We start from the raw sequence: 26,416 nt of genomic DNA on the forward strand, positions 1-26,416 counted from the left end.
AAGGGCGCTTCCCCAGCAGATCCACCTGGCTCCAGTCCAGCCCCAGCCCGCTCACTGCAGCCTGTGACTGCCCCTTGGAGTCTCCTGGAGACAGCAGGCGACTACTGGCCACCTCGATCTGCAGTCCAGACACTTCACTTGGTTACTCTGTCAAGTTCAAGTTCAAATGAACTGGATGGATGCAGGACTGGTCTTGGGTCACTTCAGACTTCTCTCTTCGACCATTGACCAGTGTGTGGCAGAGCTGGGCCATCAGGGAACCATAATCTAGGCTCAGAGAGAGAAGGATGACAGGGGGCTCACAGCCCTTCTGGTTATTGGTTGCTCTCAAGCTCTTGGAACCCCCTTTAGAGAGGAACTGGTATGAAGACAGGCTCCCACAGGAGGAAAAACAGGAACTGAGCAGAGAAGCTGAGGTCCGTGAGGAAAACTTCCACTCCCGCTGAGCTCAGTGCACACCATTGCTACTGAGGTCCTTCAAACCCAAATGCACCCACACAGCACACCCATGTTCATACCCTTCCTTCCTTCCTTCCTTCCTTCCTTCCTTCCTTTCTTTCTTTCTTTCTTTCTTTCTAAGACAGGGTTTCTCTGTGGCTTTGGAGCCTATCCTGGAACTAGCTCTGTAGACCAGGTTGGTCTCGAACTCACAGAGATCCGCCTGCTTCTGCCTCCCATGTGCTGGGATTAAAGGCGTGCGCCACCACCTGGAGGCCATATACTTTTGTGCACACATGCAAACACACCTTACAGCATAGCTTATCAACTTTGTATGTGTTGCATCCTGGGAGGCCAGCTCTCAAGATTGCACCTAGGGTATAAGGAAGAATGCCTTCTCAGAGCAGCGAGGAACTTAGAAAAAAATTTCTTTTCTATCTTTGGGCTAGACTTATCTGAGGGTAAATAAACATACACTTTCTGGTAGTAACTGAAGAAAAGGAACAAACACATGCTTTTGTGATAGCAGCCTCTCTTTTACTTCATCTTGAACAATCTTTTTCTTGAGAGTTTCTCTACACAGTACATATCTGTCTTTACATGCATACGTCTTTCTCCTGCACAGCCATGCATCTCTACACACAGTCACTTGTCTCTCCCCAGCTACATCTATTTTCTATACAGCCACATAGAGCCATCTGCATTCTCCACAGAGTCATACACTTCTTCCTTCACACACATCTCTCCTGCGTCCACATCTCTCTACACTTTCTCTCACACTTCTTCTGTCTCTCACACCTCTCTCGGCACTCTCTCTCTCTCTCTCTCACACACACACACACACACACACACACACACACACACACCTCATATCTCTCCTACTCCTTCCTACATCTCTCACACTTCTCCCCTCACAGCAGAATCCTCTGGACAAATATGAATCACATCTTCAGGGGCACACAACATTTCTTGAGTAAACAATAAGAAACAGAGCCATACTGAGCACACACTTTGTCTCAAGCTAGGAGGTGGCACTGACTGGTCAGTGAGTAAGGTAAGCACATAGCTCTGAGTGGTCAGGGTTCCCAGACAGAAAGTGACATCGAAATTCAGGACTTAACAGTCAACAGTTGGTTGGCTGAACCTTGAGGGTGGGAAGTATGGACAGAAAGTTTATTGCTGAGAAAGTTATGTCTACTAAAGTTGCATCAAGCCTAACCTTGAATCAGCAATAAACACCTGGGAAATTGTTCTTGCGTATTTGTCTCCAGGGCCAATCAGTTTGCTTTGAATTTGTTCTGAAGTCTAAAATTAGCTGTCTTTGTGACTGACAATACTATTACTTTCCTTTGTCAGTCTGAGTAATGAAAAAATCCTAGTGTTATTTCTATTCATCAGAATTACATAAATTAAGCAGAAATCATCTCCCTGACCATCCGCAGCTATGTGTGTGCCCAGTAGATGGAATATTTTCACAAGATAAACACACAGGCAGTGGGAATAATAACCATAGCTGGCACATGAGAAAAGCTACAGACAGAAACAACCAGTCGTTCGCAATCAGTGACTCCATGGTCTTTGCCAAGTGGGGCTTCCATATGTCAACCGGATGTATGCAAGGGATTCCTTGCTGTACACTCCCATGACACACATCCTCATCCTTCCCTTGTTAAATGGCAGCCGCTAACATTGTCACTTGACTCAGATACTACTTGACCTGGGCAGCTGCTGAGTGAGGAGGGCAGTGCATCCACTGTGGCTCCAGTGACAAAGGACTCACATCCTGAGTGCAGGGATGGAGCACGACTGGCCTGAGCCGAGGACATCACCCCTTTGTCCCTCAGGGTGGTGGCTGTGTGCTGGGCCCACGAACTTTCCTTGTGGGAACCTCATGCAGCTGTATAGCAGATTCTGACAGCAGCCCCCTGGCTGTTTACCACCCCTCCCCATGTGGTGTTTGTTTCTGGGACAGGGACAAACAACCACTGCTGTCCTGGAACCCAGAGACACACCCCGTCGTCCCCCCCCTTCCTCGTGCTGGAACCAAAGGTGTGGCCACCACACCTTGTCCATTTTTGTACCTTTTTTGTTTCTTAATATTGACATCCATAGGGCTCGGCTCGGTTGGTGGAGTGTTCACAGTGTGAAGCCCGGGCCTGTGTCCCCAGCGCCACAGAAAGCAGATGCTGTGGCACACACCTGTCATCCCAGGTGGAGGCAGGAGGATTAGGAGTTGGTCAACCTCAGTTACATAGGGATTCGTTTTTTTTTTCCCAAGACAGGGTTTCTCTGCGTAGCCCTGGCTGTCCTGGAACTCACTCTGTGGCCCAGGCTGGCCTCAAACTCATGAACCACCTGCTTCTGCCTCTGCCTCTGCCTCTGCCTCTGCCTCTGCCTCTGCCTCTGCCTCTGCCTCCCAAACACTGGGATTAAAGGTGTGCACCACCAGCCCTGCCTACATAGGGTTTTGAGGCTGGCTGGCTTAGGCTACATGAGACTGTGGTTCAGAACTAAAGTTCTCAGTCTGCAATTCTCATCCATTTTCTGAGGAAGAACAGTGGAGTTTTTGTTGTTGGCCAGGGTGAGTAAGATGGCTGCCTGGGTGGGCCGTACTCAGACCCTGTCTCTGTGCCTCTCAGATGAACACCGGGAGAGGAGCTCTAGGAAGCGGGGCATTCAGTAGGCCTGTTTGGAGAGCCGTTGAGGTGTGTTACTCAGACATGAAAGCAACTGGGTGGGTCATTTCAGACGTTCTTGGGAGTTTTCGGTGACAAGTTTATTTGACACAAAGCCTCCCTCACTCAGGAGCCCAGGCTGGCCTGTGAGCTCCAGGAACACCCACCCGGAACACCCACCCGTCTCTCGGTCTCATCCCACAGTCGCTGGGACACCAAGCCTATACGTAGCTTTTTACTGGGTTCTGGGATGCCAACTCAGGTCCTCGAACTTTCAGGAGAGCCAGCACTTTGCTGACTGACCTTTTGACCTAAAACGCTGGATTTGTTTTATTCATTCATCACTCCTTAATTACTCATTCCCGCATATGTATACACAAGAGATTTTTCTTACAAAATATTTTTGCTTTGCTTTCGTAGCCCAGGGTCTGCTGTAGCCCGGGCTGGTTTCAGACTTCTTGTCTTGATTGCCTCCTCCTCCTCGTCCTCCTCCTCCTCCTGCTGCCTCCTCCCTCCTCTTCCTGCCTCCTGCCTCCTCCCTCCTCCGCGGCTGTGCACCCTGCGTTGTGCGGTTCTGGCGCCATCTAGTGCTAGGCTTGGGGCAGCGCAGGCGGACGCGGAATCCGGCGGGCTCATCCCCGGCGTCTTGGGACCCTCTTTTGACCTGTTACCTCTTTTTTTGGGGGGGGGGGGCGTTGGTTTTTTGTTTGTTTGTTTGTTGTTGTTTTGGTTTGTTTTTTTGGTTTTCCGAAGCAGGGTTTCTCTGTGTAGCTTTGGAGCCTATCCTGGCACTCGCTCTGGAGACCTTTTTAAAAGCATTAGGGGCTGAGAGATGGCTCGGCGGTTAGAGTTGGGTTCTGTTCACACCCAACTCGCCGTGGTGTGCACACACATGCAGGCAAACACCCGCACACGTGAAATAAATGTCTTTTTTTTTTTAAGATAAAAAGTAAATAAACGACTTTAGGCAGGCAAGGTGGAGGCGTCGGCACCGCAGAACCCGGTAGAGGGGGCAGGGGATGCGGACCAAGGCCTGCCTGGAGGAGACTCTGCCATAGGCTGTAGGGCAGCTCAAGTGGCCCAGCGGGAGAGGCTTCCCCACCACCCCACCAAGCAGCCCTGAGGCCTGGATCAACTTCCACACAGTGGAAGGGAAGGACCGGTGCACAGCAATGCACAATGTGAGCACAAACACAAATGAGTAAAAGTTTTTTAGTTAGTTTATACAGTTGTGTGGCCTGGGAGTCAACCTCCAGTGTCTTCTTTGAAACAGCGTCTCACTGAACCTGGGATTCCAGACTTCAGTCCAGGGCTGGGCTGCAGCTGCAAATTCCAGGTCTGTTTAGTACATGGGCTCTGGGGATTTGAACTCAGGTTCTCACTGTTTGTGCTGCAGATGCTCTATCGGTGAGCTGTCCCCAGGCCTCAGTGGCCAGGGTCCCTCAGCTTCAACACTGGTTTGGAAGCTGACTGTAGAGGTTGGTCCCCGGTTCCCTCCTCACCACTGCTCTCTCCACTCTAGGTCTGAGCATGCAGAACTCCGAGGGCGGAGCAGATTCGCCAGCATCAGTGGCTCTGCGACCTGCAGCCCAGCCCGTGCCAGCCTCCCCACAGGTAACTGCTTGCCCCACCATCCCCGGAGCTTCCCCTGGTGTTTGAAAGGTGTCACCAAAGGAACCATGACTTCAAAAGAGGCCACGCCCCACCTGTCAAGTGCATTTCTCTCGCACATGAGTGCCTTAGGAAAAAAACCTGAAAAACACAGATGTGGACAGAATTCTTAGGATGGCATCTCCCATCTTCCTTTCCATCTTCTTCCTCCTTTACTTTCTTCTCCTCCAGCTCCTCCCCTCCTCCTCCTCCTACCTGTTCTCTTCCCCATCTCTTCCTCCTCCATCCCTTCCATCCCCTTCTCCATCTCCTCCTCCTCCATCTCCTACTCTATCTCCTCCTCCCCCATCTAGAAATGGAGCCCAAGGTCCTGAGTGTATTTTCAACCCATCACCCCCTCCTCTCAACCTCCTCACCTCCCCATTTCCCCATCATTTTCCCTCCCCCTTTTACACTTCCCCCACTGAGGTCCTGGGCTTCTCAGACAGAATTTCATATTGTAACCCAGCCTGGCCTGGAACTTGAGGCCCTGCCTCAGCCTCCTAGGACCTGGAATTGTGGGTCTCCACCCCCACTTTGCCACACAGGTTTTACTTCTAAATCCAGAGAGAAGTGTAGGGACACCCTGTGCATCTGACCCTCAGGTGCCCTCAGGGGCTGTGGCTCAGCTTTCTGTCAAAGCCACCCCAGGCACAATGGGCCTGGTGTCTCTGCTGTGCCACTCTGCATCTCAGGTCCCTGGGTCCTGCCACAGGTGAAAACGCTCATGCTCTGACTGTGTGTTGCTTCAGTCTTGCACAATTTCTGATTAAGTGCCCATTCACTGCCCAGCTCCAGCTGCCCAGTTGCTCTCTCCAGGGTTAGCTGTGGGTACAAACTCAGTGGCTCTGTTTTGTTCTGTTGCTTTGTTGAGACAAGATCTCACTGTGTACCCCAGGGCTGACCTGGCACTGTCAGCAATCCTCCTGTCTCAGCCTTACCCCTTCTCCTATCCTGAATGCTGGGGTTACAGGTAGTCACCATCACACCCAACATAACCCTTAATATTTGTAGATATTTTGGGTTTTGAGACAGGGTCTGATGGTGCCTGAGCCCCGTTTACATGGTACTAGAAATGGTAGCCAGGGTGCCATTCACACTTTATGATTGGTTTTTGTTTTTTGTTGTTGTTGTTTTGTTTTAGGGTTTTTTTTTTTTTGCTTTGTTTTGTTTTTAATGAGTTCTCACTGTATAGCATAGACTTGCTTCAAATTCTCAGCTAAGCCAGGCATTGGTGGCACACCCCTTTAATCCCAGCACTCGGGAGGCAGAGGCAGGAGGATCTCTGTGAGTTCGAGGCCAGTCAGGTCTACAGAGCGAGAGCCAGGACAGGCTCCAAAGCTACACAGAGAAACCCTGTCTTGAAAAAAAAAATAGTTCTCAGCTAATTCTCCTGCTTCAGCTTCCTGAGTGGAATTACAGGGGTGTGCCACCATAGTGGGAGGGTGGGAGTTTGCTGTGTGTGGTGCACACACCTGTGTGTGACATGTGGCTGCCAGGTAGAGGGGCTGCGACCCTTTCCCTTTCCACCTTCTTCCCCTAAAACATGTTCTGTCATGGGGGCTAGGCTGGTGGCCATCGAGCTCCAGTGACCCTGTTGTCTTTGCCTCCTGTATACTGAGGTCACAGAAACTTGAAGCCACATGGGTTTTCTGGGGGGGGGGGGGTACTAGGACTTGAACTCATGTTCTTGGCTTGTACAGCAAGAGCTCTTACCCAGAGCAGCCCTTCCTAATTAGCCTTTGCTTTTAAAAACATTTGTCTATTCATTATCTATACACAGTGTTCTGCCTGCATGTATGCCTACATACCAGAAGAGGGCACCAGATATCATTACAGATGGTTGTGAGCCACCATGTTGGTGCTGGGAATTGAACTCAGAACCTCTGGAAGAGCAGCCAGTGCTCTCAATTGCTGAGCCATCTTCCCCCACCCCCACCCCATTACCCTTTAATTGCAGCGGACTTGGCACTGCATACAATGTGAAAGTAGACTGGTCTTTATTGTATTCACAGAACCCAGCCACCCCTTCTGGCTGGTTCTAGAACATTTCATCACTTGCCTTACACCCCCCACCCCCACCCACCCCCCCCCCCCCCACCCCCGTCAGCAACTGTGTAACCCTTCCCTGTCCTGAATGACTTCCTGTCTCTGGATTCTCCTGTCCTGGACCCCCATGTTGTGGGTGTCAGAGCCCTGCTCACTCCAGCGTGAAGACAGACACCATGTTGTGTCTACATATGTGTGTTGGGGTCCCCTGTGGTGTTTGTCTAGCTGTAGCTTACAGTGGCTGGTCCCTCACCCACAGGCCCAGCCAGTCATGACAGGACCTCGCTTGGCTTGCAGTGACTTCCTTGAACACAAGAGGGCACTCCTCACTCATTTTCTCAGCAGCACATAGAAAGTGGAGGATCGCCAGGCATTGGTGGGGCACGCCTTTAATCCCAGTACTCGGGAGGCAGATGGATCTCTGTGAGTTCGAGACCAGTCTGGTCTCCAGAGCGAGTGCCAGGATAGGCTCCAAAGCTACAGAGAAACCCTGTCTCGAAACAAAACAAAACAAAACAAAAAAAGTGGAGGATCACAGTCCCCTGTGCCCCCCTCCCCCAGATCCCTCCACCCCCACAGTTATTCTTCTTCCTACATCCAAGACAGCCAAGATACAGCTACGGCTCTGCCAGTGAAGGACAGGGTCCCCTGTAGAGGAGGAGCCACCTCCTGACCCTGGCTCCTGGTCCTGAACTTCATATTCCCAATGGGGTGTTTCCATGTGTACCTGCCTGTGTCTACATCCCTGTGGGTCCCTGTGTGCCACTGCAGGAGGATTGGAATAGCCAAGCCATAGTTCTGAGTGGGTCTTCCCCAGTGCTTGTCTCCAGTGGGTCTGACTGTCCCATTGTCTGTTGCAGAGGGTGCTGGTCCAAGCCGCAGGCTCGACTCCCAAGGGTGCCCCAATGCAGCCACTCACCCTCCCCAGAGTCCAGGCGGTGCCACCACAGGTAAGGATACCCCTTGGGAACCTAGCAGTTGTGAGCAGCCTCTGGCCTATGAGCTGTTTCCTGTTGTCACTGGTGTCTACAGGCACCAGAAAGTTCTGGAAGCTCTTTTAAAAGAAAAAATTCACTTACCACAGACACACGCAACAGGTGAAGGAAAGTACTTTCTCCTCTGTTCTCAGAGGCATGGTGCCAGCTGCAGCAGGCCAAGAGATTCTAGGCCATCTGAACCTCTATAACAGCCAAATAGCCAGAGTGGTATATGAGGAAGGGACAGAGTACCAATAAAACTTTTACAAAAAGGCACAGGGCTTGCTAGGCAGTGGTGGTGCACAGCTTTAATCCCAGCATGCTGGAAGCAGAGACAGGTGGATCTCTATGAGTTTGAAGCCAGCCTGGTCTACAGAGTGAGTTCTAGGACAGCTAGGGCTACACAGAGAAACCCTGTCTGGAAAAAACAAAATAAAATAAAATAAAATAAAAATAAAAAGTCCAGGGCTAAGTTGCCTTTGTTCCCGAGGGAGCTGCCTGGCCGCAGGCAGGGAGTGGATGATGGTGACTATGTGAAAGACCAGGGAAGGTTTACAGGGTCCCCAGAAAGCACCAGGGGCTCTTAGGGCTCTTGGCCACTGGCTCTGTAGGAAGAGGACATACAATACCATCATGGGTTCAGAAGCCCCACCCCACCCCCGCCAGCTCTGGGGTGGGCACTGTCCCAGTTGGGGGCAGTTCTCAGGCCTCCCACTGAGCTGTCTCCTGCTGGACCCAGGCTTCCTCTCCCTGGAGACGCCACATGGAGCTCAGAGCACCCAAGTTGGGGTGGGCCACTGTAGTTTGGGACCTCGGAGTGGTTGCCCAGACCTCTGAGATGGTTTCCCAAAGACTGGCTGGGGAGAGGCTGAAGTTTGGGCCACAACATGCTGGACATCACCATAGGACACCTGCCAGGGACTGAGCGGCCGCCACGGCGGGCGGGGGTGGGGTGGGGTAGGATTGGCGGGGGTAGGATTGGGCGTGGGGTAGATTGGGGAGGATGGGGCGTGGGGTAGGGGGCGTGGGAGGATAGGAAGGATTGGGGGGGAGGTAGGATTTGGGGTGGAGGGGGATTGGGGCGGGGGTAGGGGGGAGGTGGATTGGGGCGTGGGGTAGGTAGGGGGGTTTGGTAGGGCGGGGGTAGGATTGGGGGGTAGGGGTGGCGTGGGGTAGGATTGGGCGTGGGGTAGGATTGGGGCGGGAGTAGGATTGGGGGGGTAGTTGGGGCGTGGGGGTAGGATTGGGGCGTGGGGGTAGGATTGGGGAGAGGTGTAGTATCACAGGGACTGGTGTCCCCCTTCAACCCCTTTCCAGCTTTCCTCTGTGTCCAGCCCTGGTCCCACCTTCCCTATCTCCCCAACCCAGCAAGGGAGCCTCTGCCATATCTGAAACAGGTGGTTTTTCTCCATGGCAGCCGCAGTGTCCCTGGTCCCACCCACACAGTACAGAAGCTGCTTAGCTGCTACCTAAACCAGGCACAGCACGCACTTGAAGGTGGAGGGTCAGGAATTCAAGGTCACCCTCAGCTACATAGTTCAGGGCCAACCTGGGCTACATGAGGCTGCCTCAGAAATAAATACATGGATAGTTAGGTCCATACATTAATCAGTGAGCTCATGTCTGTGGTGTGGGCTCCAGCTGCAGCCCCCCGCGAGGCTCACCCCGTGTGACTCGCACCCTGTGTCGTTACAGGTGCAGCATGTGTACCCAGCGCAAGTGCAGTACGTGGAGGGCGGGGACGCGGTCTACGCCAACGGAGCCATGTACGTGCCCCATACCCCACAGACTCTGGACTCCATTGCTCTCTGTGGGACGCATGGGGAAGCATTTGGACACGTGTCCAGTGCCCACCCCCCACCTGTCATGTCTCTCCTTGTCCTGAGGTCCGAATTCAGAACCACAGGCCTTTGTGCTTTTGGCTTCTAGAAAACTCGATAAAAATACCAAACCAAAGCCACAGTTCCCTGGAGAGCGATAGCCTGGGAACTTTCCTTCTGGGCCATTTACACAGCTTATTTTCCAATTATTAAAAAAGTTCTGGAATTTTCTAGAATTTTCTTTCTTCTTGTTTGTGTGTACATTTGTGTTTAGTCAGTATACATACACATGGGGGGGGGTCTGTGCATGTTCCTGTTTTGGTGCGCGTGAGTGCAGTGCCCATCGAGACCAGCAGGGGGCGTCAGATCCATTGGTGCTGGGGTGACGGGTGGCTGTGGGTGGCTGTGAGCCAAGTGGGTGCTGGAACCAAACCTGGGTCCTCTGCAAGTGCAGCTCTGTGTCTTCTTTCTTCCTTTCGCTCTGTTATTAGCATGTATTTGTTATAAAATGATGGCACTTTCTGTCCCACAGCCGAGCAGCCTATGCCTACAACCCAGACCCTCAGCTCTATGCCCCCAGCAGTGCAGCATCTTACTTTGAGACTCCGGGTGGCGCTCAAGTGACAGTGGCAGCCTCGTCCCCACCAGCAGTCCCTTCCCACGGCATGGTGGGCATCACCATGGATGTCTCGGGGACCCCCATCGTGTCTGGCGCAGGAGCCTACCTCATCCATGGGGGCATGGACAGCACAAGACACTCCCTGGCCCACACTGCGCGCTCCTCACCTGCCACGGTATGTACAGAGGCCCTGCAGTCGCGGGTAGCCCTGCTAGCCTTGGCATCCACCAGGAGGGGAGGGGAGTAGGAGGGACAAAGACAGCAGGCAGCGTCTGCTCTCTGGGAAAGACAAGGGCCTTGGGAGTGTTGGGGAGCAGAGCCTCTGCTGGCAGCACCACTGCTGTCCTGGTCATTACTGTTTTCAGTTTGGCAGCCTCCCAGGAGCCTGCCCCAACAAAAGAGTATGCGCCTCTGTGGGACAGTCTCCTGATACAGTTCACTGCTCACCTGCCTTTCATATAGTTCTGGTTTGACTTTGGGGTCTTATGGGGGGAGGGGTGTTGCTATGTAGCCCAGGCTGGTCTGGAACTTCTCCTGTAGTGTAGGCTGGCCTCAACCCCACAGTCCTCTGCCCCAGCCTCCCGAATTCCAGCAGTAATGCTTATTGTTATTTTATCCTTTTAACATTGCCACACTCACGCCACTCTTTGATGCAGAACCCTGTAGGACTCCATGTGTGTCAGTCCCTGAATTCTCATGGTACACAGAGCCCCCCAAAAAACCCTCGCCTGCAATGCTGGCAGCTATGGATCTGTTCTCTATCATTGTGGTTGGACACTGGTGGGCTATCAGAAGTGAAGTCAGTGGCTGTCCCTGGGGCTGGCTTCCTGCCCTCAGCATGTGGCCCTCAAGACCCCCTGACTTGAGTCCACAGTTCCTTGTGTCCCCAGCTGGAGGAGGCCTCCCCAGCTGGGAGCACCATGAAGAACTCAGGACTGCTCAGGCTGAGCAGTCAGTGTGCTGTCTCCCCTTCTAGGGGTGGGGATGGTAAACACCTCCAAGTGGGGTTGCTGTGAGGTCCACTTCATACGCCGCCACCTATCCGGTCCCCATTTCCCAGCGATACGTTTAACCACCTGTCAGGGAATAGGTATTGCTTCCTTGTCGGCACTTGGAGCTGTCAACATTTTTTTTTTAATTTTCTCCATCCTGGTAGGAGAGTCATGGAGTCTCTCTATAGTGGTAATTTGTATTTTCTAGCTGGGAACACAGGGTGCTTGTCCTGTGGTTGAACATTACTTGAGCAGTCTGCTTACGGCTCAGCCAGGCTGGTGTCATCCTGCTCCTGATTCTGGAGAAAGCTTTGTGTTCCATCAGATACATTTAAATTGAAGGCCTTGGGAGTCGGCTCAGTGCTAAAATGTGCAAGCATGAGAACCTGAGTTTGAATCCCCATACTGCATATGTGTGCTGGGGAGGCACACCTGTAATTCCAAGGTCCCTAGAGCAAGCTCCCTAGGCATGAGCTGTATCTGTGAGCTCTGGGTTTGATTGAGAGAGCCTGCCTCATTGAATACAGTGGAAGAGCAACCTAAAACATTGGACCTTGGCCTCCACATGCGTGTATATATACACCCCACACACACACACGTGTGTGTTCAAATGTGCATACCATGCACATGTTCAAACATTCATACCGGCTCCACATATTCTCTCTTCTTATGTCCACAGTGACCCCAGCACCCAGTTCTGAGGACAGGTGTGACATCAGGCCACTTGCTTCCTGAGCGCTGTGAGGTGCCAGGGCTGTGCTTGCTATTCTTGTCTGCATTTACCTGGCCACCAGCACCTGAGCCTGGCAGCATGTGACACCACAAGACCTCCTTGTCACTCAGAGGATGAGCTGGGGCACTTGCTGTATAGTATTCACAGCCGAGAGCATTTCCATATATGTCATCAGCTTAGGCAGCCTGTTTCACATGCTGCTGTCATGGCACAGACCCCTCCCCCCAAGGACAGCTCTGTGGGTAAAGTGGTTAATGTGCAAACATGAGGACTTGAATTTGGATCCCCAGAACCCATGTAAATGCCACATGGGTGGATGGGCATGGGGCCCACCCTTCATTACAGCATCAGAGATGGAAGAGACAGGATGCCTAGAGCCAGCTGCTGTCGGGTTTAACCATATCAGCAAGCTCTGGTTTTAACTGAGAGACCGACCCTGCCTCAGTGAACAAGGCAGAAGAGTGATGGAGAGTGATTCCCAACACGTGTTAGGCCTCCCGCTTGCATCTACCCACACACATGTAACCTGTATACAAGGGGAGACGCTTACACATGAAGAGAACAGGGGAAGTCACATGATTGTCCTTGGTGTGTCTTTGTGCCACTTGGCTTGGTGGAGATCTTTGTTGTTGAAAATGAATGTTCTTTATTTCATAAAGAGATAAACATTAATTCTAAAGATGGAAAGTTTAGGAGCTGGAGAGAACGACGGTGAGTGGTTAGAGCGCTTGCAGAGGACTGGGTTCAGTTCCCACACCCAGGTCAGGTGACTCACAACCGCCTAACTCCAACTGCTAGGGACCCAATGCCCTCTTCTGGCCTCTGTGGGAACCACACTCATGTGACTGCACACATCTACACACATACACTGATACCTAAAAATACATACTTTAAAGGGGTAGAAGGTATATTTAAGGCTAGTAATTCTTTTTGTTTCCTTGTTTCTTTTTTTATCTTTCAAGTCTTTTGTTATTATTGTGGTTTGGTGTATTTTTGTTTGTTTTTGTTTTCTTTTCTGAGACAGGGTTTCTCTGTAACTTTGGAGCCTCTCCTGGCACTCTCTCTGTAAACCAGCCTGGCCTCAAACTCACAGAGATCTGCCTGTCTCTGCCTCCTGAGTGCTGTTACTATTGTTGCTGTTATTAGTATCATTTACAGTCTGAAATGGAGGAAATTTTGAATGTGTGGATTCATGTCTTTCATCAAGTCTGGGGTGTTGTCAGACATTGTATCTTCAGATTTCAAGTTGGTCTCCGTTCTTTGCTCTTACACCATTGGTGGGTGTCTCTGTTTGATGGGCCCATCCTTGTGGGTCCTTCTGCTCTTTGTATAAGGTTCTTTTTAGCTCTTTGAGCACATAAAGTTGACTTAAGTCATAAACCCACTCTATTGTCCTAGGCCCTTGGGACAGCGCTGTTGACTCTGTCTGTGGACAGACTCATTCTTCCTTATTTGGGTGCCTCATAGTTTTCTGTACAAAAGGTTCTTCAGCATTACTATGTGGGAGCTCTACCTGTCCCCCCCCCCCCCCCCGCCTCCCAGGGTTTCCTGTTATGGTGGTTATCATTGGTCATTTGTTTGATGGCCTTTCTGGGTCACTGTGAAGTCTGTATTCATTGTCATGGTGAACACTGCAATCTTTTGGCTAGCCAAGAGCCAACTGGTGTTGACGGACTGGCCCCCAGGTGCCATATCAGACGTGTGGGTTTTTCTTGCTGCTGTCATCATTTTTGTTTGATGAAGGGTGCAACCAATTGCTGCATACTCTCTGTTACTTGCAGAGAGTTGAGATGATTCTCATGAGTTCTGCCCGTGTATCTGCCACTTTCCTGGGAGGGTGGATGGTCCTGATCTCGCCCTCGCTCCTGATGTTGACTGTGTGTGGGGAGCCCACAGATGTGGCATCAGGATTTTATGTTGCAGCTAAATTTTAAAAACCTGCCAGTCCTGGAGTCTGAGTGTGGTGTCAAATAGTGACTCATGTTGAGGCGGGATAAGGAAGAGGCCCTCCTTGCCCAGATGTTTATTTTTGTGAGGACGGGTTTCTTTCAATACAGTCCCTTTAAACTGGGAGAGCAGGCAGGGATGCAGAGCAGAGTCCTCGCCACCCTCTAAAACCTGAGATGGAAGATGTACACAGATGTAGACATTCAAGTCTTCTAGTTTTTTGATAACTAGAAAAGATAGCTACTAATACTAGCACTCAGAAGGCAGAGGCAGGAGGAGCTCTGTGAGTTCTAGACCAGCTGGGACTGCATACTGAGACTCTGTCTCAAAATTTAAAAGACAGACAGATAGACAGACAGACATGGGCCTGGGGAGTGGCTCAGTACATAAGGTGCCTACTGAGTAAGCATGGGTACCTGAGTTCAATCCTGGGGCCCTATAAAGCGAGACACGGAGGTGTGCACTTGTCACCCCAGCAGGAACGCAAGGGTCTCTGAGGCTGGCTCACAAGCCCAGCAGAGTCAGCAGTTTTGTAGGGAGGTCCTGTCTCAAAAAATAAGTCAGAAAGCAACCAGAAAGAGTCCTAGCCTCTGGCCTTAGCTCCCACAAGTAGGTGAGCCAACTGCAAACCCCCCACCCCCCAGCTCTCTTTAACTGGGAGCCTCAGCAGTTTTTCATAGTGTGACAGGGTCATTCAGCTCAGGGTTCAAACTGGCTGTCCCTCACAATCCACTTCCTGCATGTGGACATGCTGTCTTGAAGGGCTCCTCTTCCACAGAGCCAGGGGCTGTCTGGGTCCCTCATGGAAGGTTCCAGAAGTGTGAAGAAGCTGCCTGCTAGTCCATTCAGCTGACACTCACACAGCCACCCTGCCACCTCTGCTGCCCATCAGGCTCTCTGTGCCTCCCCCTGCCTCTGGCGTGCTTCTATCTTTTTGCCCACCTGTGCCCATTGCTGACAGGAGCAGAGGTGACCCTGACCTCTGGCTGCCCATGCCTTGTGGTATCCTCTGTGCATGTCCTGGCTCACCTAGGCGTTACTGTAGGGAGATCACAGAGGCCCTGTGATTCCTTTGCTTTTCTTATCACACCATATTTATTGTGCATGTGTGCGCATGTGCCATGGCACACTTTGAAGATCAGAGGACAGCTTGTGAGAGTGAAGTTTCTCCTTCCATGGGAGTTCTAGGGATTGAACCGGGTCTTCAGGCTTGGCGGCAAGCATCTTTACCCACTTAGCCCTCAGCCCTCTATGCTGAACATGGTTCCAGGGAGCCTGGTGAGTGAGATACTCTGCTTGCCCTTACCTGAAACCCAGCCGAAGTCTCTGCTGTTCTGACTGATGTTAGCTCCCACTGCAGGGCCAGGTCATGTTCAGCATAGTCAGAAGGTGGCCACTGCCACAGCTAGGCACCATAACTGCAAGTCTTCCCTCCTCCACTCCACCCAGGTCCCCAGCCCAGGTCACAGTTCCCCTGAAAGCCCACTCTGTGCCCACTCACTTTCCCAGGCTGTGTCCATCCCGTCCCTTGCTCTGTCCTCTAACTCCCAAGTCTTCATCAGGCAGAGGTGTGCACTGTGGCAGCACCCCATGGCCCACGACTCAGAGTCACCTACTGTCCCAGGGCCTGGGGAGAGGGCTTAGTGGGTGTTGTGTCTGACCCCTTCAGCCATCACATGAGAAGCTGGACATGGTTGGGCCTGCCTGTGACCCCAGTGCTGAGGAGCATCCTAGGAGCTTGCTAGCCAGTCAGTGAGAGACCCTGTGTCAAAAAATAAGGTGGAGAGATGGCTCAGTGGCTAAAAGCACTGACTGGCCTTGCAGAGGACCCAGGTTCAGGTCCCAGAACCCTCATAGTGGCTCACAGCCATCTGTAACTTCAATTGCAAGGGATCTGACACCCTCTTTTGGCCTCTGCAGGCACTGGGCACATACTTGGTGCACTGAGAGACAGACATGCAGACAAAACACCTACATACATAAAAACCAGCACAAGTGAGTAAGGAGACTGACTGAAAAGTTCTCCTGCTGTTGACCTCGACCTGTACATGCCCGGCTTCATTCTTGGTGCCTTGTGTCCCGTGTTGGGATGTGATGCTGGCCACCAGACTTTTCTCTCTGCTACTGTCTTGGGCTCTGGGCTCAGGTGCATGGCTCAGGGCCTTGAACCTGCCACAGTTTCACTCACCATTTAACCCCCTGCCGCTAGCTGGCACCCTTATTTAGATGTTAATTCAAGGCTGGGACTGGTATGAGCTGCCTGCAGCTAACCATCTGATTTCCTTCTCTCCCCACCCCACCCCCACCACCTCTTTGGTTTTGTCCTGTCTCTGTACACATCTTCGTAGCTTGAAATGGCGATTGAGACTCTCCAAAAAAGCGAAGGCCTCGCCCCCCACAAAGGCGGCCTGCTCAACAGCCATGTAAGTGCGCTGGGGCCCTGGACACCCTGCTATGTCTGGAGTGCCCACAGATGTTAGAAAAGCCCAGGGAAGTGACATAATGCAGCCTTGAAGAGGTTAAAGGGAGAGGGAAAATGCTAGCCAACATTCCCAGGAGAAGCCTTAGCCAGTGAGGAAGAGGCCAAGGCAGAGCCTGCATGGGCCTTAGACCTGAGGATGATACCTGTGTCCCAGGCTTGTTCTTGGGGTTGAGTTGTCTCTCGATGTGTAGACTGGTGAGATCTTAAGAAGAACCAGTTCTAAGATAAACAAGAACAGAGGCAGAGGTAGCTGGTGCGGTCACACCTATCAACCCAGACAGGAGGGTGGTGGATCTTCGGCCAGCCTGTGCTGCATAACAAGACTCTGTCTCAAAACAGAAAAGATGGGCTGGGGTGAGCTTGGGGACCAAGCACGAGGCCCTGGGATCCATTCCTAATATCACAAAACAGGTGTGGTGGCTCACACCTCACATCACCAGCATGCAAGAGACTGAGGCAGGAGGACCAGGGGTCAACGTCACCCTCCACAGCACAGCAAATTTAAGGCGAGCAGAGGACCCGGGTACAGTTCCCAGCACCCATCTGAGGCTCACAGGCATCTACCTCCGTTTGCAGGGCATCTCACGCCCTCTTCTGGCCTCAGCGGGCACTGCATGCCCATGGCTCACAGACTTACATGGAGACAAACACCTGCACACATAAAATAAAATAAATCTCAAAATAGTGATGATAAAAATAAAATAATGACACAAAAATACAACTTTTTAAAGGGGAAGGTGGTTTGGGACTGACTGGGTTGCCATGAAGGCCCTTCGCTGTGTGATTTAATGTGAGACAGGCGGCATGTGGCAGACACTCTTGGCTTTGTTCTGTGGGAGATGAGGCCGCGGGGCCTGGAAAAGGGGAGGGCTTAGTGTGGGCCCTGGGGAGATCAGAAGGAATGCCCTATCTACACTAACATCCCAAATGCCTCCTGTCCAATGTGTGGACACCTCCATGTCTTGTTACTTATTTCCTCGGAAGCAGGGCCTTGCTGGATAGCCCAAGCTGGCCCAAACTCCACATCCTCCTGTCCCCATTGCCCACATTCTGGGATCACAGGCCTGAATGTTGGGGATTTGATTTACTTATTCTTGTTAGTTTATTGAGACAGTTTCCATGTAGCCCAGGCTGGCCTGGGGTTCACCATGTTGTCTGAGTCTGGCTTTGAACTTAACAATCCTCCTGTCCCAGACTCCTGAGATCTGGGATGACAGGAGTCCACCACCACACCTGACTGGGTTGGGCTTTCCAAAACTAAGACCCATCACCAAAGCCAGACTGGGCTGTGGCCATTGACATGGCCCCCAAAGGTGGCATTTCCCTGAGGCTTCTAATACCTGCTTTTTGTCCAGCTGGATCCTGTGACACCCCCACCCCCATCCCCACAGAACCCGCTTGCTGTCCCAGTTCACAGTGGACTGTTGTGGGAGACTGTTACTCTGTGGGGAGAGGGGCAGATGCTGATTTAGAGAAAGGCCTAGAAGCCTTGAGGGCTTACAAGGTTAGCGCCGCCCCAGGCAGCATGTAGTGAGGGTCCTGTCTCAGGAGTCAATGACAGGAACATTTCCTTCCACTGGGGCCCAACCTCTCTAGGAGGACAGAGCTCAAGGGAGGAGCCATTAGCATCTTTAAGGGAAGGGCCACATACCACTCAGGTGTGAGGGGAAGCCTAGGATTGGCCACAGGCTCTGGCTGAAGGTGAATGAATGTGACCACCAACAGCCGGAGTGGGGGGGAGATCCATGGGGACAGTTATTGTGTCTGTAGGACATTGAGAATGTTTGCAGGGACCGTACAGGGTGCTCACTGAGGGCTGCGGAGAGCTTGCTTTCTAACCTGTGTCCACAGATGAACACCAGACTGCTCCCTCCATGGTCAGTGTTCACCAGGGTGAACACTCTTGTAGCCTTTGGGGCATTGGCGATGTAGAGCAAGGGAAGTAGAGTTGAGGTCTTTTTAGAAGGTGCCCAAGGTAGAACATGCAGCGTCTTGTCTTGTCTGATAATCAGGTAGAGCCAGAGAGGGAGAGGAGAGAGCTGCTGGTACCTGCCTTTCTCCCTGGGGCTGCCTGTGGCCACGATGGCTCTCGGTAGGGCTTTCTGGAGGGTAAGGGCATCACAGCTTCAGGCCAGTCCCTTCCAACTAGAGACAGAGGGACCTGGGGCACATTGTCCAACAAGTGTCCTTGGTGGCCTCTGGGTGTCACCTGGCCACCACAACAGAGCCATGTGTCTCCCCATGCTGCCGTCTGGAAACCTCAGCCCGGTCATCTCCACAGTTGTTTTAGAGGCAGGCAGCTGGGGCAGATTTAGTGGAGGGAAGGACCCCTAGGAGAAGTCACAGCTCTATCCATAGCTGTCATTAGAGCATCTTCTGGGAATGTTCCCCCATCCAGCCACCCATCAAGGGCTGGAGTGGCCCAGATGCCTGGGGCTCCAGGAAGGCTCCCCCTGAGTCTGTGCCTCTCCAACACTGGGACTATATAACTCCTGCAAGTCCACCCTGTCACCCTGACCATCTCTAAAGTGCCCCTCAGCCCTTCCTTATCACTAGGCCAGATAGGTCATATGGATTAATTGGAAAGATGTGGCTTTTTGTTTTGAACCTGAGATGCAGAAATGACCTGGCACTGTATGGGAGGTGCTCACGGTGGCCAGCACTCTTGTACTGTAACAAACATCCGAGGAGGATCCATTTAAAAGAAAAGAGGGTTAGCTTAGCCCAAAGTTTTAGAAGCTATCCCACAGCCATCTGGGACCAGGCCACACAGGACACAATGGCAGGAATATGTGGCACAAACACTCACTGTAAGTGCCAAAATAGAGAGGAAGAAGCAGCTGCCACCCAAAGTCCTCTTGGCCAACTCTGCCTCTTAAAGGCCCCACCAGCTCCCAGTAACACTATGCTAGACCTTCAGCACATGGCCATTGGTGGCTGTCGTAGACCCACCATAGCAGTGCCATAGTCAGGTCCCTGTTGCTGTAATAAAGATCATGACCAGAAACAAGCTGGGGAGGATAGGGTTTGTTTTATTGTATGACTCTCGGGTCACTCTCTGTCATCCAGGGAGTTAGGGCAGGAACCTGGAGGCAGGAGCTGATGCACAGGCCATGGAGGGTGCTCCTTACTGGCTTGCTCAGCCTGCCTTCTTGCAGGGTGTGGTGGAATGCATCTTTTTTTTTTTTTTTTAAAGATTTTACTTATTTATTATGTATATAACATTCTGCCTCCATGTATGTCTGCACACCAGAAGAGGGCACCATATGTCATTATAGATGGTTGTGAGCCACCATGTGGTTGCTAGGAAATTGAACTCAGGTCCTCTGGAAGAGCAGCCAGTGCTCTTAACCTCTGAGCCATCTCTCCAGCTCAGCCTGCTTGCTTATAGAACCCAGGACTGGGGTGGCACCACCCACCATGGGCTGGACCCTCCCCATCAATCTCTAATTAAGAAAATGCTTCTCAGGTGAGGGTCCCTCTTCCCAGATAAGTCCAGGTTGGTGTTAAGTTGACAAAAGCCAGCCAGCACAGCGGCCTTGTTGGACCCTGTAGCAGTGGGAGTGGTGGTGTTTCTGGCCACCCCAACACTGTAGCTTTGAGGGCTCAGTTAGCATTGTCACCATGACCCCAACCCCATGCCATCTTAACCCTTTTAAAATAATTATTCTTTGTTTATTGGGGAGGACTCCAGAGTACCTCATTGTGCATGCAGAGCTCAGAGGACAATTTGTAGAAGTCGCCTCTTCCTTCCCCATTGAGGGTCCCAGAGATAAGCTCTTTTACTGGCTGAGCCATCCCGCTAGCCCTACCCTCACTCTTATATGCCTAGCCCCAGAACTAGACGGGACCTCCTCCCCACCCAGTGACCCTGAGTCGTCCCCCCCTCCCATCACCCTGCCCTTCCTCCTGTTCTCCCACAACACAGAAACTCTCCAGCCTTCAGGAAAGATCTGGTAATAAAGAAAGGGATACATGCAGCCTCTCTGCAGGCTCCCATGGACAAGTGTCACTTCCTCTAGGATTGGACCTGAAGTGTCACGTTAAGGTCCTGGGGCACCAGCATGAACAACCATAGCCATGCCCCTGCCTCATAGAGCTGTAAGGAGTTCAAGGGTCCAAATAGCCCTGATGTGTGAGAGCCAAGTTCTTGCTGGATCCTTGTGTAGTAATGGGCCTTGCAGCATTGTACAGCACACAGGGCTGGATCACATGTCCCGAGGAGTGGAATGACCTCAAGGCTCAACACTTGGCTAACACTAGCCCCAGGGTCCTCAGGGTTCTGTGTAGTGGAAGGCTCGTGGAAGACCCTGAAGTGACTGAGTTCTGTATCAAGATGGGGAGAAAAGGACACTGTACCTAGCCGGTCAGAAGGAGACAGTGACAACGAACTGTTAGATGTCTCTGTCCCCATGGGGAAGAGAGCTCCCAAGTCCCAGTCCTCCTGCCTCAGCCTTCAGAGTTGGGGGATCAGGGACATGAGCTTGCTTCCTGTTTAAATTGTCACCAGTCACTCCATTGGGAAAATGAGGACAAGAGACTGGGGTGCTGGGGACTCCTGGTGCACAGCACCTGCATGGTATGAACAGCGGGGACGGCTGCTCCTGAGTCACAGCACAGCTGAGGGTCTGGTACCCTGGCCAGGACCATCCACGGTGGGATCTTGGCAAAAGGGTTGGGTATAGTTTCTGGCCTGGGTACGCAGGGCAGCAGGATGGCTGGAAGGCCCTAACTCGGTGTTCAGAAATTCACATGCCCCCGATCAGTTAGTGGCATTGGGGGCCAACTCCTACTCAACCCCTTGAAGCCTGCCTGGTTTACCCAGAAGTAGAGCCAGCCCTCCACCTCTTCCAAGCTGTGGCCTGCCGTCTCCAGAGCCAGCTCTTGGTCCCATGGTGCTAGAAAAACATGCCTGAGCCTTCTGTGCTCTTCAGACACAGTGTGGCACCCCACCTCTGTCCACTCAGCCAGCTACCCTGCAAGTGTGGCACCTGCATTTTTGTGTGGAGCCTCTGCTGTGTTCCTAGGGCAGCCCTTTGATCTGGCTTTCTGATCTACATTGAGCGTATCCCCAGGATGAGGGAGGAGGGGACCCGGGAGGAGGGAGGCCAATGGGAAGCAACATGGGTGTGAGGTGGTTATGTCAGCGATGCTCTGCCTGACCCCATGAAGTAATGCCCCAGAGTAAACACCCTGTTTAGAGAAGATCTCGACCCGCTCCCCGCTGCGGTAGGGACCCAGCCATGTGACCATGCATATGTCAGTCTGTTCCCTGACAGTGATTTCCCTGGGAGATGCTGTCCAGGCTGGGAGGGGCTGGATGGGAGGGGGTGCCATTCACCAGCCACACACAGAGGGAGGGCCTCAGCCTCACACCAAGTCACAGTGCAGCCACTGGGCCAGGTCACATGGCCAGCCTCTGGGGCAGAATCAAGACAGAAGGGTGGCAACACCCACTGCAGGGAGCAGGGAGTTGATTCTCCGCACCTCCCTGAACTATGGCCTTGGTACACAGCCTCCGCCTGCACCTTTTGCTGACTCCCAGAACCTCCCTGGGTGTCTGGGTTTTACCCAGAGCCCTCGGCTTTGGGGGTTGGGGCAATAGTCCATCAGTGACCTGTGGCCTAGAGCACAAGACTCCATGTCCACTGTTTCTGCATCAGATCTGTCACTGTACCGTGGGTTTGAGAGACTTTAGTGTACCTGCGTATGTGATGCTATGTATATGTTTCAGCCTGGAGACATAGCCTGATCTGTCTCCATCACATGTGGGCTTGTAACAGAAGTCAGGGAACACAGAGGCCAACGTGTACATGGACGGAAGCAATGGGTGAACAGATGCATGGGTGCATGCATTGGTGGGAGGGTGGGTAAATGGACGGACGGAGGGACGGACGGATGGACAGAAGAAAGTGATTGACATATGTGTTTAGGGGACAGGCATGAGTACCACACAGGTGGCTCTGTCACTGCCCTTGCCAGCAGAGGGAAGTGAGCCGCTGTCTTGGGATCCAGGCCTTTGATGACCATCTGTCCTCCAGCTGCAGTGGCTTCTGGATAATTACGAGACGGCAGAAGGCGTGAGCCTGCCCCGCAGCTCCCTGTACAACCACTACCTGAGACACTGCCAGGACCACAAGCTGGAGCCTGTCAACGCCGCCTCCTTCGGCAAGCTCATCCGCTCTGTGTTCATGGGCCTGCGCACGCGGCGCCTGGGGACCAGGTGGGTGATAGCAGCGTAGGGCTCACCAGAGCCCACAGGCCCACAGTGGAGGCTTCATGGACTTCCAGATGCCAGAGTGGGGGTGGGGAGACACTAGGAAGAGATTGGTTTTACTCTCATTTTGTAAAATTGTTGGTGGGTTATTTTTAGACATGATCTCATTGTGTAGCCCAGGCTGGCCTTGAACTCCAAGAGATCCACCCATCCCTGACTCCTGAGTGCTGGGATTAAAGGCGCGTACCATCATACCAGGCTTACTCCATTTTTCTGTCTATTTGAAATTCCCCTGAACACCAAGTAGTTTCTTTTTCTTTTGAGACAAAGTCTCTTGTAGCCCAGGCTCACCGTGTATGTAATGAGGTTGGACTGTTTCCCCTCTTGTCACCATATCCTGAATGCTGGCTGGGTGACAGAAGTGCTGGGAATGGTATCCAGGGCCTTGGGTGCTGGTGAGACCTCTGCCTGGTGAGCTCAGACACAGCTCTTTTTTGAAACCTTCAATCTTCCTGCCTCACCCTCCCAAGTGCTACAATAGCCAGCCTGCATCACCATCACAGCTGGCCACCTGCATGCCAGACAGTCACTGGCGTTGAGGTCACTGTGCGCTAGCCTGGGATTCTCAGCCCCAGGAACTGCAGGTTCTCCTTGGGAACAGGTGAAGGGGGAGGCATTGGGAAGACAGTGACAGGACAGCCACCTCCGCCAAAGAGGTGCAGTTTCCCAAATGGGGCTCATCTGTCTGTGTGTCATCCCCTGGGCATGGCAGGGTCACCTCCTCCTCCTTTTGGTTGCTTCCTAAGATATGTCATTTTCCAGGATGGGGTTTTAGAGCCTTGCATGGTGATGTACATCTGTCATCCAGCTCACAGGACATGTAGACAGGTTCCTGGGTTACAGTGCATCCTAGGCCAGCTGTGAGACAGGTGTTTGAGGGACACCAGGGAAGAATTGTCAGTCATGATCATAATCAGTAGGCACATGAGGCTGGACAAAGTTGGCCTGACTTTCTCATTGTGAGCCTTTATTATACTAAAGTGAGCGATGCCTCCACCAGAGGCCGCTGTAGATGGAATGCCCCCATGGGCACCAAACTAGAGTAGCCAAGCCTAAGTAGAATGTCCCCGTGCAGTGCCTAACTTGTGATGTTTGGTCTCCAGAGGCAACTCAAAGTACCATTACTATGGGATCCGCCTGAAGCCAGACTCCCCTCTGAACCGATTGCAGGAAGACACACAGTACATGGCCATGAGACAGCAGCCCACACACCAGAAGCCCAGGTGAGTGACAGGACAGCAGCCAGGCTGCCAGGCCTGCAGCCCCAGACTTAGGGTGCTGCCACATGTCCCCCAAACATGACAGACAAGACATTCCATGAGTCTTGTGCTCAACCTCCTGTGTGTTTAAACAGATACACAGTGGTGTGTGGTGTTGGATGAAGGGATTTTATTACCTAAACTATCCCCTGTCCCCTGCAGGTGCCTCCCTCCCCTCCCATCCAGGTCTTGGAAACACTAAGTTTTCTTTTTGGGTGTCTGTATTTCCTTTTTTTTTTTTTTTTTTTTCGAGACAGGGTTTCTCTGTGTAGCTTTGGAGCCTATCCTGGAACTTGCTCTGGAGACCAGACTGGCCTCGAACTCACAGAGATCCACCTGCCTCTACCTCCCGAGTGCTGGGATTAAAGGCGTGCGCCACCAACGCCCGGCCCAATTTTTTTTTTTTTTCTAAAGACCATGTAATTGGAACCACAGACCCTAATTATCTTTGTTTTACTTTATTGAGATGCTGAGGATCCCTAATATTCTAGGCAGGAGTCCACCCCTAACCACATCCTCACCCCCTCACTGGAGGATTCTAGGCAGGGCTCCACCCCTCACCATGGCCCCAGCTTCTCACTGAGGATTCTAGGGCAGGGGCCCCACTCCTGACCATGCCCCAGCCCCTCACTGGGGGGTTCTAGGGGAGGGCTCCATTCTGACCACACCCCAGCCTCTCATGGGTTCCCTCCATAATCAGCAGACAGGAGGAATCCTTCAGCCTTGTCAAGGAACACCCCAGGGCGCTCATATGCACCTCAGGGTACTTTTTCCTTCCCCCAGAAGGCCCCAACTCAGTGCCCTTGGGTGTCTGTCACAGCCAGCTATCCCATTAGAGTGTAGGAGGCTCACTGTGTGCTTCCCCTGGGTGGCCCTGGGTCCCATTCCCATTATGCACCTACATGGCGTCTGTAGTAGACAGAACTCAGAGTAATCAAAAGTCAGAATCTCCACACAGTATTGAAACATCTAGGATCTGTTGTCAAGGGTCACCAGTCTGTAGAGGGAAAACCCGCACTGAAGTCACATGTGATAAGTGACTTCAACACAAGTCAACACTGCCTACCATTCAGCCAGGAAAATAGAGGACATTCTGAAGTCTGCAACCAAGGACACCATGCTTTGTCACATGAGCCAGACACAAGACACAGGACAGGGTCCTCCTCACAGGAGTCCCTGGAGCCAGCAGAGTCACAGAGACATGAAGTGGGGGTGGGGGGGGTCAGTTATTTCTGGAGCTGGATGGTGGGGATAGCTGTGTGCGGGCTTCCTGACACTTGAGCCTCGTGCTCGGCAGCACTGCTACTGGGCTGAGGTCTGTCTGGGTGCAGAACACTTCCCACAGGTCCGATTCCTGTCACTGTGGGAAGAAGAATACTTCTGACGCACATGCCCGCTCACACTCTGTGCTCCCCGGGCCCATCCTAGACAGTGCTGCCAAGGCCTCACGGTGATATGTATGTCCCCTGACCAGGTACCGGCCAGCCCAGAAGTCAGACAACCTTGGGGATAGTGGTGCTCACGGCAACCTGCACGGCACACCTGAACAGGCCATGGCCACTCAGGGCCAGCATCACCAGCAATACATAGGTGAGCTTGGGACCTGCTCTGTCATGTAGAAATTTCTAGATGAACCTTCTTCCTGACATCTCTGGGATTCCAGAATGATCATTGTGTGCTCAAACAACAACTGATAATATGAGCATATTAGTGACCTTCCCATAGGCCAGGCTGACCATACTCTCCTGATCCTCCCGAGTGCTGGGGTGACAGGTCTCAGGTACTGCAGGTGGGACCCAGGCATCTCAACAAGCACTCTAGCCCAAACCCAACCCCAGCCTCAGTCTGCTTAGGTGATGTCTCTGATATTGCTATGCTTGTCCAGATAAACACCTAAGCAATTGACATAGTCACCGAGTGTCGACAGTACCAGGATTGCCATTGTGCCTGTGTCCCCTGGAGACTGTATGTGTAATATGTATTATGTGTTGTCTCTTCCCAGATGTATCCCACGTCTTCCCAGAGTTCCCGGCACCTGACCTAGGCAGTGTGCTGCTGCAAGAGAGTATCACCCCTCACGATGTGAAGGCCTTGCAGCTGGTGTATCGCAGGCACTGTGAGGTGACGCCCTACTCGGCCAGACCCACCCCCACCTGTGGCTCCCATGTACCACTATCATATGGGAGCCCAGAGCCCACGTCCCCCCACAGGCCCTCTCCCTGGGCACCACCTCTGCCCATTCTCTCTTCACTAGCCCCTTTGGGGACTTCAGAAAACCCCACAGCTGCCTAGCCCCTGACAGGCCGTTCTGCTCCTAGGCCACCCTAGATGTCGTCATGAACCTCCAGTTTCAGTACATTGAGAAGCTGTGGTTATCCTTTTGGAACTGCAAGACCACCTCCAGTGATGGCCGTGCCTCCCTGCCTGCCAGGTGATACACCAACCCCAGGTCAGGGCAGACTCAGTCCACATGCTCCCCAATTTAGCCCCAAGCCAAT

General features: G+C 52.4%; 1 protein-coding gene across 3 annotated transcripts in view; it reads left to right on the plus strand.

The window, feature by feature from the left end:
* Rfx2 (regulatory factor X2) overlaps positions 1-26,416 on the plus strand; it is a 59,386-nt gene that overhangs the window by 25,377 nt on the left and 7,593 nt on the right. For 2 of the 3 annotated variants that reach the window (XM_027416810.2, XM_035445350.1), the window contains exons 2-11: positions 4,636-4,727; positions 7,673-7,762; positions 9,485-9,555; positions 10,142-10,403; positions 16,249-16,323; positions 22,424-22,605; positions 23,763-23,882; positions 25,393-25,508; positions 25,921-26,039; positions 26,237-26,349. In XM_027416810.2, coding sequence (XP_027272611.1) covers positions 4,644-4,727; positions 7,673-7,762; positions 9,485-9,555; positions 10,142-10,403; positions 16,249-16,323; positions 22,424-22,605; positions 23,763-23,882; positions 25,393-25,508; positions 25,921-26,039; positions 26,237-26,349 — 1,232 coding nt within the window. In that variant the 5' untranslated portion in view covers positions 4,636-4,643. The remainder of the gene's footprint in view (positions 1-4,635; positions 4,728-7,672; positions 7,763-9,484; positions 9,556-10,141; positions 10,404-16,248; positions 16,324-22,423; positions 22,606-23,762; positions 23,883-25,392; positions 25,509-25,920; positions 26,040-26,236; positions 26,350-26,416) is intronic. The other variant, XM_027416811.2, reaches the window with a different exon arrangement.

Source organism: Cricetulus griseus, chromosome 5, assembly GCF_003668045.3.
Source record: "Cricetulus griseus strain 17A/GY chromosome 5, alternate assembly CriGri-PICRH-1.0, whole genome shotgun sequence".
In the NCBI taxonomy this organism is placed as follows: Eukaryota; Metazoa; Chordata; class Mammalia; order Rodentia; family Cricetidae; genus Cricetulus; species Cricetulus griseus.